The sequence below is a fragment of the Populus nigra genome, chromosome 5 (genome assembly GCF_951802175.1).
Source record: "Populus nigra chromosome 5, ddPopNigr1.1, whole genome shotgun sequence".
Taxonomy (NCBI): domain Eukaryota; kingdom Viridiplantae; phylum Streptophyta; class Magnoliopsida; order Malpighiales; family Salicaceae; genus Populus; species Populus nigra.
The window spans coordinates 14,205,909-14,223,227 of NC_084856.1; the positions used below are offsets into that span (position 1 = coordinate 14,205,909).

At 32.6% G+C, this 17,319-nt stretch overlaps 1 protein-coding gene and 1 pseudogene across 1 annotated transcript; one reads left to right on the forward strand and one right to left on the reverse strand.

Moving 5' to 3' along the window:
* Positions 1-1,882: 1,882 nt before the first annotated feature.
* Positions 1,883-9,052, forward strand: LOC133693311 (uncharacterized; annotated as a pseudogene).
* A 3,264-nt stretch (positions 9,053-12,316) lies between these two features.
* Positions 12,317-15,248, reverse strand: LOC133694323 (pentatricopeptide repeat-containing protein At2g01390). Its single transcript, XM_062115817.1, has 2 exons — positions 14,365-15,248; positions 12,317-13,668 (listed from the first exon to the last, which is right to left on the reverse strand). The coding sequence occupies exons 1-2, from the start codon at positions 15,125-15,127 to the stop codon at positions 12,668-12,670; spliced, it is 1,764 nt and encodes a 587-aa protein (XP_061971801.1). The 5' UTR covers positions 15,128-15,248; the 3' UTR covers positions 12,317-12,667.
* Positions 15,249-17,319: the final 2,071 nt, after the last annotated feature.

Here is a 17,319-nt window from a genome sequence, read left to right on the forward strand (position 1 = left end):
GACAAACAAACACAGGAAAATTTGGAAAGTGGTTTCCCGGAAAATGAATTCCGGGAAACAAACATGGCTAAAGAAGAATTTGATATTTCCATTGGTATATATGCTTATCAAATTATCATTACTTCTACCAATTGCAACTGCTACAGTGGAGAGAGTTTTTTCTTCTATGCATATTGTTAAGAGTAGATTGCGGAATAAGATGGGAGATAAGTGGATGAATAATAGTTTGGTTGTATATATTAAAAAAGATATCTTCGATAAGATTGATAATGAAGCTATTATGAAGCGGTTTTAAAATATGAAAACTCGAAGAGAATAATTATAATGTAAGTTTTTTCAGTTTAAAAGTATTTTTAAATTAATTTTATTTGATATGAATTAGTAAATATGTTTTGAATTGATTTCTAATATATATCTATATAATATAGTATTTGTTAATAATCTTTCCTCTCATTGAAAAAAACTCTGATTCCGTCATTGCCAAGAAGCCCTAGCTTTTAGTTGATTAGGAACCACCCATAACAGTCAACTGGCTAGGCACCATAGATATTCCAGGAATAATACTGTACTAAACTAGCTTGAGGTAGGGATCACAATTTTTCCGGGTCATGTTCAGCAGGCTTTTTGAAATGATTGTAACCCAAGGAGAAAAGCCAAGAAACAAAAGTGAAAACACAGTTTCTGCAATAATTTGAGCGGATGGGATGCTCCCTTGCTCATAAGAATTGCTTTTACCTTCGAGCGGTTCCTAGATCCAAGAGCACATGCTTACACAAGTAGTCTTAGGACTACTGTTTTCTTTCCACTTGGAACAAAATCTTTTTCAAGGTGTCAAATCTCACACCAGAAAATGCAAATGCCACACTGCTGTTCTTGCACAATGCTAGTGGAAACACTGGCACACAAGCATTTTGAGGCATGATAATGGAATTCACGCAAAGGATTCCTCTAGTAAACTATCACTCAATAACTAATGCCCCAATTAGTGGTGTGCTGAGCATGTGCTTTGGGTTCCCATAATGAAGTTTTTTGTTTTTTTTTTTAGAAACAAACATCTTTTCCTTCTAAAGCTGAGGATTGGAATTAAAGTGCCCAAAGCTTTACGCCTGCAACCATTCTTTTTACATGCAAAGCACCATTATATCTGTACTGGCTAAAGATAAGAGAGGACAATGCAGTGCAACAATGGCAACCGGTAAGATCTTAATATGTAAAATTTTTCACATCAAACTTAGAGTAGAAATCAACTTCAGAATTTGAGAAATAATCCAGCCTAGATCGAGTATGTGATGCTTTATTCGATACTATCATGCCCCATGCAAGCGACAAGACATTTAGATGGAAGGAACCTAGTTCCTTGCTGCTCATGAAGTTGGAAAGAATTTGAGAAAATCTTTTTAAAATAAACTTTTTTTCGTCAAATCTTTCTTTCGTTTTTCTTCGTTTATGGGAGGTATTCTATCGTAGTTGGAGAAACCACGTTTCCATGAAAACCCCTTTTTACTTCCCTTGTTTTGTTTTTTTTTTAATTTCTCAAATTTATCCTTAAATACATAATCGAGTCAATTTTATCCAAGAATAAATGATAAGTTTCAAATATATTTTTCTGATGAGATTTTTAGGATAGTTTATTGAAATCAATTATGTAATTTGTAAGTAATTAAGAAACACGTAATTTATAAACCTAACGCATATTTAAGTATAAACTTAGTATCATGTGCAAGTTATATGACTAATCCTAGTGAATTAATCTGAAAATTCCACCCCGTAGATATATTAGGAATTTAATGTATATTCAAGAAAAAAATTGATAAAACTCAATCTTCCAACTAATAAATAAGATTAGGCTATTTTCCATAATTGAAGATCATGCGTGTGTGAACAATATCTTGGGCATAGTATGGTGTCCCTGCCATATATTCGCTGGAGAAGGAAATGAATCAAAGAAGATGCATGTGCGCTAGATCTAAAACCAAAACATGTCACAATGAACAACTAAGTTGTTAAGGAGTAAGCAGCATCAGCACATTTGTCACAGAACAACAGTAATATCACCGGTAGGAAGGGGTGGGATTATGATTTCACCCTATCATATATATAGAAAAGAACTGTACAAACTGTGTTTGTTTTCGGGGTGGATTTCACGTTTGCGGTGAACCACAATTAATAATTGTTTGGTTCTGAATAAAGCTGAGTTTTGTGAAGCGGGTCCCAAAATTTGAGTTGAAAACGCAGTTCATTGCACAGCAGTGTATACATGGTATTTTAGTTGGGGTTCTTAAATATTCTTTAATGTTTGCCCAGGGCCCTGCTCGTCTCCTTTATCGTTTCTAAAGAAAGGCAAAAAATAACCTCATTCTTTCCATGAGAAACCAGTCTGCAGAAACCTCCTACAAGATCTGGATCTATAGAGAAACCAGAGCAGCTAGATCTACACAGTATCCTCCAAACTCTTCCATAATCACAACACATGCCTGCAGAAAAGGCACTGAACACCAACATTTTGTTCAACGTTAATTACATCCACAACGACAACATCAAACTTCTTCCTTATTTCAGTGAGTTCGATGCATTTGTAGTTTACTGCCATTAATTACTTCATTTTATTTGTTATGATTATCGATTTGTTGTTGCCATGTTCAAAATCTATCTTTTGTCTAATCTTCTATTGAGCTTATTTTTTTACTGGCTTGCTCCAAGGAACTTGCTGTGCATGTAATTGTTGGTTTATTAATTCATGATAGAATGCAATGACTAATTATTTTTTTTATGCTTCTGGAATGGGTTCTAGCAATTTGTACTTTTTATACGGTAATTGCTTCTTCTTTTTTTAATTTCTAACATGATTCGTAATAGATCTGAAACTATTTATCATTACTGTTGTTAGTGAATTAGCCATCAAAATGTTGACATTAATATGTCAAAATAGTCTCCATAGAAGTTGATTATCTTTAGTTTATTGTCATGAAAAATGGTCTTCACCGACAACTGAATTGGTCTTTTCATGCCACTACTAGAGTTGGTTTATCTACACTCCTGCAATGCTCCTCTAACTCACCTAGTGCAAGGGAAAATGATAATACTTGAGAGATTATGAGTCTGAATGAATGATTAACCTGTAGCACATGACTGAAATTTTAATATAGAATAATAAGGTAGCGAGCAATGACTACTTTTTGTTCACCATCACTATCATTTTCATACGGGTATCATGTTTTTGGTTTTATGTTCTTAAGGCAGTCGGGAATTAGAAGAATAAAGTTTGGTAAATTGCTTACAATGGCTTGGAGAGCTGGCCATTTTAAATTTATTGTACTATAATGCAATTTTTGCCGCTTTCTCTTATCTTTTATGATTGTGTTTGTTTTTGAATTGTATAACAAGAAGTTAAATGACATTATGTGTGCATCTTTGTATTCTTTAATTTCTTCATACCTTTTGTTTTAACTATATTGTCCCAAACTTTTTCATCTCACACATAATGGATACCATGTTCCTCTTCTGCCAAGCTTTTGATAACTATACATGTTATTCATTTGTATTGCAATCCAACAGTAACATTCATACTGCTTGCACATTCATCCTAACATATTATAACTAATTGTATTTTTGTTTTAATCTTTGTAAGAAACATATGGATGGGTCGAAAAGTCACGACAAAGCTTCTTGGACCAAGAAAATATTACACACATTTTGCGACATATGCATCAAAGCTATTGAGAAAAGGATGAGGCCTAATACTCATTTCGACAAAGTTGGATGGAAATATATTATCACTGCATTCAAAGAACAAACTGGGACATTCATTCACTAAATCACAACTAAAGAATAAATGGGACGGAATTAAAAAGGACTGGAGGATTTGAAAAAAGCTAATATCTAAAACTGGTGTTGGATGAAGCTCTGAACTTGGTACAATCTCTGCATTTGATGAATGGTGGACAACTAAAATACAAGTCTATTTTTTAGTAACTTACTATATTAAATTGATTTTGTTTTCCTTAAAATCATGCAATCTTAACTTGTATTTAACTATATTTTGTTTATCATTGTTATGAAATTAGAGGAGCAAGGAAGTTTAGGCATGTCGGCATAGAGCCAATATTGTGTGCAAAATATGACACGATGTTTAGTAATATTATCGCAACTGGACAACATGAATGGGCTTCATCTCAAGGAATGACTTCTGAAGAAGATCAATAAGGTGATGGATTGGGAAATTCAAGTAATGTTGACAAAAATCTTGAGGAAGGAAATGGCGATTAGGAGGAGGATGTTATTCTTGATTTTGTGGAAGATGTTAGTGGGATAGTGGCTAGTTGTAATGTCCCAAATAGTAGTCGTAACCACAGTAGTGTTAAGAGAAAAGCTACTGAAACCATAGCTGTAACAAGTTTAGCCTTGCATATCTATTGAACAACTACTCCTAAAGATGGAAGAAAGCATGATTTTTGGTTTGTAGAGGGGAGAGTTTGTGTTTCTTCTATTATGGTTGTCACCCCTCTTTCTTTTGTTCTACTGCACTCTCTCTCCCTCTCTCCCTCAATTATATTCTTTAATTGTGCATTCTTTCAATGGTATGTATCTCTAAAACTTGTTTCATATCTTGTGGAGATTACATTCGCATTACATATATACATGAAGATGATAAAGGCATTAGAAATTTTAACCACTTGAACCAAAAAGCTAACATAAAGCATATTATCCTTAGTGAGCCTCTTTTGAGCTTGTTTATTTTTCTTTGCTTTAACCATGTGTAAACCTGAACTTCTTATATGTTTTTCTTTTCCCCTAGCCAAGCATTAGTAGAGCATATATTTGTGATATCTCATGGAATTATAGTTGGAAATTATATGAAAAGAAAAAAAAAGTGATGCTTAATGAAAAGATGGGTAAAGTTGCCAAAAGTGAAAAAGAAAAAAGAAAAAAAGAAAAAAGAAAAGAAAAGAATAACAAAAAAGTATTCATTTATGTTCTTAAGGTTTTATGTTGAAAGAGAAGCATTGATGATTAAAGATGGAAAATTTATGTGCTTTAATGGAATATCTTGTTTGAAATATCATTTTTTAGAATGCTCTACTTTCTTTGGTTTGAACATTTTCTTTTACTCTTTTTTACCTCACCTTATCCTTAGTTCCATAACATCCAGAAAATAAGACCTTTTGATTCATGCATTGCTTGTAATATGTTATTAATGGAGATGAGATTGAAGAGCAAGCTTATGGTAGAACATATTCATTGATTGAATTTGAGAGATGTAAACACAAAAGCCCTAAACACATGAGTGTTGGAGTGTATATCAATGAGAGGACCTATCATTTTGGCATGGTATAGATTTCATTTAAATCCTAATGATTAATTGAGTTTCGAAGTTTGCATGTAAATAAATTCATGAAAATATATACTCTTTATCTTTCTTGATTGTATTCTTATTTATAATGCATGTATTCTTGGACATTGATGGGATATTAAGAGATTGATCATAGTTGTTTTCAATTTGATTTTATCTATCCTTTCTCGAGGACGACCAAGAGCTAAGTGTGGGGGTATTTGATGCAACCATATTATTCGATAGTTTTACCCATATTTAACTAGTGTTTTGCCTATGTTATATATATAAAATGCCTTGATATTCTTTGTTTTATGTTTTGAAGGCACTTTTGGATGAAAGATGCAAAAATGAGTAAAGTGGAGGTAATTGACAGATTTGATGTTTAGTCGATGTTTTATGTAAAGCGTGAGTTCTAAAGGTCAAAATGAAGTGATTCAAATTTTGTTAGATTCCTGACTTAAAGACCTATCAACGTTCCAAATTTCAGTAACAAACGATGTTATATGAGGGATATAATGAGTTTTCAAAGATAACAACTAAATTCTGCCAGCAAACAGGTTTCTTGAAGAAACGAATCCAAATTACATCCCGAAGCATCCAAACTGACATCCAAGTTTTTATTTTAGCAATTTAGCTCCTCTAGTAAATCAATCCAGAAGGTAAAGGAAGGCAACCACCAACCTCAAACCACCAACCACTAGCTACCAGCCACCAGCAGTCAGCCGCCAGCCACCTTCACACTACCACCATCTATTGATGTTCACACTTGAACTTTGATTTTTCTTACTTATAATTTGTGTATAAATAGGCAGCTAAGTTTATGCTATTGAAGGAGAAAGGGAAAGAGAGTGCAGTAGAACAAAAGAAAGAGGGGTGCCAGCCATAACAGAAGAAACACAAACTCTTCCCTCTACAAACCAGAAATTATGCTTTCTTCCATCTTTAGGAGTAATTGTTCAATAGATGGGCAAAGATAACTTGTTTTCTTGATTGTAAGGACGTGAAAACCTTCAGATTTCAAGAACTGTGAGATTTATTCTTCCATTTATTTTCAGTTTGTATTATGAATGAGTATGCTTGTTTTCCTATACATATTTTCTATTATTGTTTATCTTAATTGTTAGAGCGGACTATAAGTTATTATTGTGAACAATCTATTTCTAAGTTTGATAATTGTGGCGAAACTATGTTATTAAACTTAGGGAGAACATTCGATTAAAGCAACACAAGTTGCGGACAGCTTGGTTATTAAGTTAATGAATTTATCTAGATCTTAAGGCTGCCATTGGATTAAATCATTAGTGCGGATACTGTGATTTTTTATTGGTTAAGATTAGTTTTACAACGGATTTGTTAATTAATCAACATTAAGAAAAGATAAAAAAAAATTCAGAATATAAACTGGAGATTCATTTCAAGGATCTGTTCTGATTTTTGTATGTGGATGTGTGCTTGCGACCAAGATTTGTTTTCTTGATAAATTTCAGTTTTAATTGATTTTGTTTGCTAGTTTAATTTCTGTCATAGTTTCAATCATTACAAATCAAACCCCTCAATTGCATAACGTATAGCATAAAAATCTGGACTAAATCTTCCTCATGGGATCAACCCCTTGCTTGCTTTATACTATCTTGTGTGTTTCAAGCTAGGGTAATTAATTTGTGCGACCGCGATATTGCAACAAATTAATTACTCTAGCTTGAAACACACAAGATAGTATAGAGCAAGCAAGGGGTTGATCCCACGAGGAAGGTTTAGTTCAGATTTTTATGCTATACATTATGTTATTGGGGGGGTTTGATTTGTAATGATTTAAATCATAGCAGAAATTAAACTAGCAAACAAAATCAATTGAAATTTATCAAGAAAACAAACCTTGGTCGCAAGCACACATCCACCTACAGAAATCATAATCAATCCTTTAAACGAAACTCCAGTTTATATTCTGAATTTTTTTATCTTTTCTTAATGTTGATTAGTTAACAAATCCGTTGTAAAACTAATCCTAACCAATAAACAATCACAGTGTCCGCACTAATGATTTAATCCAATGGCAGCCTTAAAATTTAGATAAATTCATTAATCTTAACAACCAAGTTGTCCGCAGCTTGTGTTGCTTTAATCGAATGTTCTCCCTAAGTTTAATAACGTAGTTCCGCCACAATTATCAAGTTTAGTTGCTTCATAAGTTTATATACCATAACTTCAGTTTTGATATCAAACTTAGCAATAGATTGTTCATAATAATAACTTAGAGTCCGCTTTAGCAATTAAGATAAACAATCATAGGAAATATGCATAGGAAAACAAGCATACTCATTCATAATACAAACTGGAAATAGATGGAAGAATAAATCTCACAATTGTTGAAATCTAAAGGTTTTTGCATCCTTGTAACCAAGAAAACAAGTTTAGCCTTGCATATCTATTAAACAACTACTCCTAAAGATGGAAGAAAGCATAATTTCTGGTTTGTAGAGGGGAGAGTTTGTGTTTCTTCTCTTATGGCTGTCACCCCTCTTTCTTTTGTTCTATTGCACTCTCTTTTCCTCTCCCACTCAATAGCATAAACTTAGCTGCCTATTTATACACAAATTATAAGTAAGAAAAATCAAAGTTCAAGTGTGAACATCAATAGATGGTGGTAGTGTGAAGGCGGCTGACAGCTGGTGGCTGGTAGCTAGTGGTTGGTGGTTTGAGGTTGGTGGTTGTCTTCTTTTACCTTCTGGATTGATTTACTAGAGGAGCTAAATTGCTGAAATAAAAACTTAGATGTCGGTTTGGATGCTTCGGGATGTAATTTGGATTCGTTTCTTCACGAAACCTGTTTGCTGGCAGAATTTAGTTGTCATCTTTGAAAACTCATATATCCCTCATATGACATTGTTTTTGGTTGAAATTTGGAGCGTTGATAGGTCTTTAAGTCAGAAATCCAAAAACATTAAGTTTGCACCAATTGGATGTCTACAGCTCCAGATATTCAATTTTGAATGGACAAAGGTCAACATTGGCAGAATGCGAGATTTGACTTTGAAGGCTGCGATTTTCATACTCTTCCTTATTTTATTTTTCTTTCCTTACATTTCCAGAAAGGTATGGATGTTAGCTTTCTTATGCCACTGGAATCACTTTATTTCAACCTTTAAAACTCACGCTCTGCACATAACATTGATTGAACATCAAATCTGTCAATTACCTCCAATTTACTCCTTTTTGCATTTTTCATCCAAAAGTGCCTTCAAAACATAAAACAAAGAATATCAAGGCATTTTATATATATAACATAGGTAAAAATAACTAGTTAAATATGGGTGAAACTATCGAATAATATGGTTACATCAGTGGTTAGTTGTAATGTCCCAAATAGTAGTCGTAACCACAGTAATGTTAAGAGAAAAGCTATTGAAACCTCCATACCTCAACCTATAAAAAAAGGATCTGGAATGGGAGCTAAGTTATTCTCATATATAGATCGACTTGTTGAGAGTGTTTCGATTACTACTAATTGTACAATGCCTTCAAGAGACAAGAAAGGGTGTAACATTCAGGAGGTAATGGAAAAGTTGAATTCAATACATGGTGTTGACTTCGGAAGTCCAATACACACATTTGCAACAGAATTCTTCCATGCAAGAAGCAAAAAGGAGATGTGGAGATCTTGACAGAAAATACTCTTGGTTGAAAATAATGTATGAACGACAATCAAAACAGTAGAAAAAAGAGGTAAATTTCTATCTTTTCATTTGAGTTTCCTAATTTTACATACGATAATTCCTTAAGTGATGTCATTATTTACAGTTTATTCTTTAAAATTACTGTTGTTTGTGTGTTATTTGTCTTATCCTTATTAAATATGTTGTGTGAACCATATGTTAATATAAGTTATATTTGTTTTAACAACTTGTTAAAGGGAAAACAATGTTATTGTTGTTTACTGCTGTGTTCTTGAAAGGACCGCAATGGCATGATAACTTCACGTTGAATGGAATAGATCAGGCTGTAAATTTTTTATTTTCTGTTATTGGCAAAGTTTATAATGACCTGCTGTTAAGTTCTCTAATGTGAACACAATGTCTTATATTGATATATTGTAACGTTATTGTAATGGTTTTATGTAGTAATTGTACTGACATTTGTTAGACCTATTATAACAGCATATTATTGGTAATCTAATTGAACAATGATTATTGTTTTAACATCATTTATGTTGAGAACAAGTCTCGAATTAAGTTGCAATTCATGTAAATTGTCATAATCTACCGAAATTGGTTTTGTTTGTTCTGTGTTCTTGGGTGGATGTAATTCAAGTTATGCATTTCATAAGAAATCCTCTTATATTTTAGCTGGAATTTGCAGTTATATATACATTTCTATAAGGCACATTAGTTATATTGGAAGTCACCATCATCTTGTTATTTTTTGGTTAGTTTTGGTATGCTCATTCCATTAACATCTTATTTTTTAGAGATAAATTATAAGTATACAGATATGTTAGTCTCCTATAATGGCCTAATACTCATAATGAATGGTATCCCTTCTTTTCAATACATAATTTTTGATTTGTTTGGTAGCTTTTGGATTGATTTATTTGTCATGACCTCTTGACTGTTAGGTGTTATTTTGTTTTTATTTTTTCATGTTGGGGTTTGATTGTTTGACAGCTTTGAATGTTATGTAGCCATTTTGAACAACTTAAGAGTTAACTTACAAGTGGACATATACATATATATATATATATATATATATATATATATATATATATATATATATATATATATTTTGAAGTATCAGTGGTTGTTGTAGTGTAATTTTCAAACTTTTTTTTCTTATATTCAAACACATTGTTCTTAGAAGTAAGTTCTCCTTTCAAAGTAGTTAATTGTAAATATTATTGTAGCCATTGTTTGATAAAAAAACATGATTTAAAAGTTACTCTTATAATTGTCATTATTGTCTGTTACAAGGATAGTAATGATTTAATATTGTTGTCTATTACATATGCAAGTTATGTAGTTGCACTATTTTTTTAATGTTTCATTTGTTCACTAAACACCTAGTAGGTGTTGTATTATTAATTAACAGGTCTTGAATGTATGAATTAAATTATTAAATCATATATATTGTATGAATTATTTTAAATTGAATTGTAATCAATGTTATTACAAATATAATATTTTATCTGTCATTATAGATATGGATGCCCAATGGTTTGATGCGCTATTTGATGGGGATTATGATAGTGTAATGAATCGTGTTGTTAATTATGTTAGTTATGGTGAAAGTGGAAGCAATAATGGTGGTGGTGGTGATGGTGATGGTGATGGTGATGGCAGTACAGATGATGATGATGATGATGATGAAGAAAATGATTCAGATGATGAAGGTGAGTCCTTTTAAATGAGAGAGTTTGATCGTCGTAAACTAGTATTATGTACGGCCGGAGCGCTTGCATTGTACTATAATAATTATATTTATAAGGAACCATGTATGGTTTTGTACAATACAAGAATGCGATGGTTGAATGAAATTTTACATGGACATTGGAGACGATGTGTGAATATGTTTAGGATGGATGTGAGAACATTTGATAATCTTTGCTTGGATTTAGAAAGCCAATATGAGTTAAAAATATCAAGAAGGATGAGTGTTTTTGAGAAAGTTGGAATATTTTTATATATATCATCATTAGGTGCTTCAAACAGAGAAATGCAGGAAAGATTTCAACATTCTGAAGAAACTATTAATAGATATTTTAATGAAGTTCTGCGCATGATATGTTTGCTTGTAATGGATGTCATTAAACCTAATGATCCTGAATTTTTAAACACACCATAGAAAATTGCAAATAATCTAAGATATATACCTCATTTCAAGGTAACAATATTATAGTTTTTGTATATGTTATTCTATGAATTACTAATTTTGATAATTTTAGGCTACATTTTATTTCCCTTATTCTTATTCGTCTTACTTTTTTGTTCTAGAATTGTGTAGGAGTTATTGAAGGCACACATGTGCGAGCATGTGTTTCTCTAGAAAATCAAATACCATTTATCGGTAGAAAATATGTACCTACATAAAATATTATGGTTGCATGTAGCTTTGACATGCAATTCATTTTTGTTTGGGCTGGATGGGAGGGTAGTGCACATGATACACGAATATTTCTATTTAGTTATTTATTTCAAGAAGAGGTAATTTTATTTATATTATTGGTAAGTAATTAACAAAGTTTATAGATGTTATTCCAGGGAAGTACTATTTAGTTAATTCTGGATATTCAAATGAATATGGATTTTTAGATCCATATAGAGGTCAGAGGTATCATTTCCAAGAATTTCATAGGCGAGGCCAACCACAAACACGGGAAGAAATTTTCAATCGTGCTCACTCTTTAGTACATTGTGTCATTGAATGTACATTTGAAGTGTGGAAAAAAAGATAGAGAATTTTACAGAATATGCCATCTTTTCCTTACAAAGCACAAGTTTAGATTGTAGTGGCATCAATAACACTACACGGCTATATTAGAAGAAAGTCACAAAAAGATATTGCATTTAGAGAATTTGATCGTCATCCTGATTTTGTCCTTGATGATTTTTTAACTGGTGTGTTTCCACGGTCATAAACTCATGGCAACCACGAGCCTTCGCGTATGGATTTTGTTCGGGATGAGATTGCAGCAAGTTTAATGGGACAATAAAAAAATATATTGTAATTCATGTGGTTGTTTGTAAAATTTAATGTTAATGAAATGCAAATTAATACAATTGAAAATTAAAAAATAATTACACGTCCTTTTGGTAATATCATTACCTAGATCAATTTAACCACAATTTTATCCGAACACTTTACATATATTTTTTTACTATTCATAAACTTCAACCACAATTTTTATCAAACACGTGTCTAAATTCAACTAACTACAGTTAACTATATTTTTTTTAACTTACTTTTTTCAAATCCAAACCACAAAAATTATCCAAAAAAATAAAAAGACTCTAAATATATGAACTTTGAAAACATCAGCGAGCACACTTCAGTCTTTTCTGTGTTTACGCAGTTGATAGAGACACTCATAATACAAGCATGCCAAAATGAGAACCCTATATTTACGCAGTTGATTGAGACACTCATAATACAAGCATGCCAAAATGAGAAATCTATCTAAGTGGCAATTTGACTTTCCAGAGCTGAGAACAGCCACAACTCCCTGCCACTCTCCTGCGCATGTACACGGTGCTGTCAGCTCAACATACAATCCACTTACAGCATGCCACATTATACCTTTTCTTGGCGATGCCATTAGCATGAGAACGCTTGTCCAAAATGGTGTCAAGATACCAAATGGCTGGCAAACAGAAGGTTACAAATCTTTTGCCCCATGGGGACACTATTCTGATGATGATTATTAATCAGCAGTCCCTTTTTTTCCTTCCTGTATGTTTTTGCTTCACTGATTCTGCCGCTACTTTCTAGACCAGCTAATAGAACATTGTAAGTACCTAAAGAAGGATGTATCCCTTCCCTTTTCATGTTTTCGTAAATCTGAAGTGCTTTTTGCGGACTACCAGCAGAGAAAAATACGCTAACTAGAGCAGTATAAGTGGCAGTGCACTTCTGGCCTTCAGGCAATAAATCAAAAATCTTTACAGCACAAGTAGGCCTTTTAGCGCACCCAAGCCTATAAATTAAGAGTGCAGCTTGATACACTCCAAGAGAATGCCCAGCCACAGTCATTTTTTCAGCAATGTCCACCACCTTCAGAAATGTGTCTGATCTTATCGACATGCCTATCAAAGCAAGATATGATGTTCTTTCAAGTTGTATACCCATTTTCATGCTGTATTCAAAGGCCAACAAAGCACCATCAGGTCTTTGGTGATCAATGTTTCTTTCAATGATGGTTGCAACAATCCGAGAATCCAGTAGTATATTCTTATCCATTATACCAGCAAGCAAATGGTCAACTGCTACGAGATTCTGCTTTCTCAAGAGTATCAGTACAAGACCTCCATCTAAAGCATCATCACCAACAGTTGTCATAGTCTCAAAGGCATCCCCATCACCAATTGATTCAGTATCAATATGAGGATTAACTTTCCTGAGGAGAGCATCACTCTCACCAGCATCTTTTAGAGTTTCGAGTGCTTCCATAAATACAGGGTAACGAAGAACGAGATGATTTTGTTTCATATATTGAAGAATGTGGGTCATTGTCGTTGTCTCCCCTGCTTTGCAACATCTCTCAACCAAAATATTGCATGCAGCTTTATCAGGTTGTACCCCTGCTTCTTGCATTTTGCTAAAAATCTCAAGGGTTTCTTGGTATTTGCCTGGAATCCATCACAAAAAGGAAATTAAACTCCTAAAAATACAATACTCCAACAAAATATAGCCCGATACTGGAAAAAGCAATGCGTGGTAAAAGTTGTAAGTTTAAAGCACCAGTAACGAAATGCTAAAATGAAAAACCATCTCCTGAACTGCTAAAAAAACTATTGAATTTGTTCTGAACTGAAATTCCATGTTTTGTCCTACAATTTGCTTTTTGGTAATCACGTTTGGTGTGGCCAACGCAGGTCATGCCATGCATCACCCACATTAGCTTTCTCCATTAGTTCATGGTTGTAATGTAACAGAAATACTTGTTGAGGAGGCACAATCAATTGTCTAGAAGTTGAGGATCATTTCCAAACATCACTAAAAGTTCATGGGCGATTCTTTTTAGATTTTAGCCATAGCAAAAATTTCACAAACTTCCGTCAAGCTTATTTAAGCTTTTGCTATGGCAGACTTATTGTTCCATCATCGAATGAAAGCAAGTCATAAGCCTCCAACGCAAAACAAATATCTTCAAAACCATCAACAATTATACTAATTTTTGCACAAAACATCATAATTGACCAAAACTAGATTCCAAGTTTTCCATCTAAAGAAGCCTTCATATCGTCTAACCCACCAACCAGAAAAACAACACACTCACACAGACAAAAGAACAAACACAAAGGGCGCAATTAAATCTCACTCACCAGTAACAACAAGATGCTCCATTAGAACAGTATATGTATGACAATTAGGAGAAATCCCAGAGTCAAGCATCTCCTTATAAACATCAATACCCTCTTTCACTCTCTTATTATCGAACAAAACCTTTAGATAAGCCGTATACGAAACAACAGTAGGAAAACACATATTTTCTCTCATTTCTTTCCAAATTTTCACTGCTCCGTCAACATCACCAGACTTTGAGACCCAATTCAAGATTGAAGTATAGGTAACAACATCAATTTTTAACCCCATTTCTTGCATTTTCTTGAATACATACTTCATCGACTCAATCCTTCCAGCTTCTCCAAAAATATCAAGCATGGTTGTGTAAGTAAACTGGTCATGCTTAAACCGTTTCAACTTTGAAGCCCAGTTAAAAAAAAGCCAAGCCTTTTCCATCGGTGGATGGGTTTTAAGTATTTGATTGACTGTAAAAGAATCCCATTTGATATTTAGTTTTGTTAGCTCTTCTTGTGCCGAGTCCCACGTTGAGTATTTCAAGATTTTGTATATGTTTGAGATAATGTCCCTCATGTAAATTTTTTGGGGTTCTATTACATTTGACGATGGTGATTTGGGTTTTGGGTTTCTTGGTTTTCTGGTGAAAAATCTGGTGAAGTTTTGGGGTTTGGATTGGTGAAAGCATTTCATGGGAATATTGAAATAGTGAGAAGGAAAAATTATGTAAGATTGAGACAACAAATGTTTTGTGAGAAATGTCCTGAGAGTTTTGAAAGGCAACATAAATATAAATTTACGAGGATCCAAACTCTACATGGGAAACGAACGCCAAAGCTCTGTCAGTATAGGAAATTTGGAAAGGAGAAGAAGCGCGCGGATTTAAGAGAGGTGGTGTTGTTAACATGGGCCATATGAGTAGGCTGAACCTGTCCACAGAAAAAGACTGCATGAGTGAAAATGGGCTGCCTCTTTTATTTTATTTTATTTTAGATGGAATCACATTTATAATTCTTTATAATTTGAAAAATTATAATTTACATTATCAATTAACAAAAATTCTTAATCTAATGAAATAGTCAAATTACCCTTTGTATTTATTATAAAAAAAAAATTAAACCACAAGTTATATTCTCTCTCCTCTTTATTCTATTAAGATTAATATTTCTCTCTTTTAGTGAGATTTTATTTTCTATTTTATTTACTCCTTTTATTTTGATTTTTTAGCTAACTATAACTGAAGATTTCCATAAGAAAAAGAAGAGCTTTGTAAAAAGAAACTAAGCAAGAAATAGATAGCAGTGAATAATATGATTAGCATTATTTGTCAGTTTAAAGTTGACTTTCTTTATATCAATCTCACACTGAAAAAGGTTTATTTTCTTCTTTCAAATGTTTTTTTTTTATTTGAGCAAAAATGATTGAAGTTTTGGATCTTAAAATTTTAAAAATAACATTTTTTTGTGATTATTTAAGAAAATATTTGATTTTTTAATCTAGGGTTTCCTTATTTTGAGATTTATGTCGAGGGATAATTTTTCATTTAGGCTAATTTTTTCATTTGTTGTTATGAAATTCTAAGTGAGTCTAATATTCATGTTATTTGGTTGTTCACAAAAAAAATTTTCAAGTGAGAATAAAAAAAAAACATGTGGAGGAGAGTAAAAGTAATGATTCAATCATTAGACTGCACTCTTTATACCTGAAATATGATAATAATGATGAGAATGGTTAGAAAATGATTTTAGTGTATATAGTTGATAAGGAAAAATCCTTGTTTTTCTAAAAAAATAAATATTTGAGTTAGTTTACACATATCTTGCGTTTCGATTAATTTTTTTTCTAATTCTTTTCTTAGTATATAGGATATTCTCCATTGTATCTATTATATTTATTTGTTTTCTACTATAAAGGATTTTTCAAATATGTATGCACAATATATAATGAAAATCAGTACCTCAATGTTTTTTTTAGAATTACAGTCATATTATACACAATGCATTAGACCTTTATTTAAAATCAGAGCTTGGTTAGGCAATACATTTGTTCCTTCTTTCCTTTTCATGGCTACCTTATCAACATTTATTCCTTTGTACATGCTCAAACATGCTCATCATGCCTTTCTTCCACCATTTATGTCAACAAGTCACACGTCTCTGTTCATTTATGGCATGCTTGTTTATGCCACCATAGTTTTTCTAATTTTTTTTATTTTTGGATTCGAGGAAACCTTATTTTTCGAAAAGCGTATTTTATAGGTCCAGGTGAACGAGTAAAATCCCGGTTGTCCCAAGCTCTTACAAGAGATAGTTTTTCTAATGCTAACTCTATTTCCAAGTCTGGTTTTATTTCTTGTAATAATAAATTGATAGATTTATATTTAAGTTTATATGTTGGATGTAACTTTGCTAGGAGCCATCTTCACCCTTTTTTACTTGAAAACGGCTTAATCTTTTGATCACTTACACTGTGATTTATGAAGTCTTTCTCTTGTAAATCTCACTGCTAAATTTTGATATTATACGATGTTAATTGATTATTGTACTAGATTTAGTTGGTTTTTTGAATTCAATTTTGAATTCTATTTGTTTGCCATGAAATGAAAGTGACTCCTTTCCCTGGATATTTTATGTTGTGTCTACAGTCTTTCCTTCCATTTCACCTCCACCATTTATTCATCTAATGGTGCTAGAGGGAAAACTGGTATATTTAAATCTAAGACCTATCATGCATTGATGATTTCATATTTTTCTTAGTATTTTCAAGTCCTATTTACCTTAGAAGGGCATCTGGGTTTTAAGTCTGCTAACAAACACCCATCATGACTCTCAACTATAAAAGATGAAATACAAGCTTTAAAAGAGAAAGATCCTTGGAATATTATACCTCGCCCTCTACATCATAGTGTGGTTGCTGTCATTAGATCTTTAAAACTAAAACACATATTGATGTATGGTTCCATTGAGCATTAGAAGGCT

Excerpts from the sequence above, each read along its gene's own strand:
- LOC133694323 (XM_062115817.1), bottom strand. The coding sequence starts at position 15,127 with ATGTTGCCTTTCAAAACTCTCAGGACATTTCTCACAAAACATTTGTTG. Across the intron at positions 13,669-14,364 it reads GGAGCATCTTGTTGTTACTG|GCAAATACCAAGAAACCCTT; the intron begins GTGAGTGAGATT and ends GATGGATTCCAG.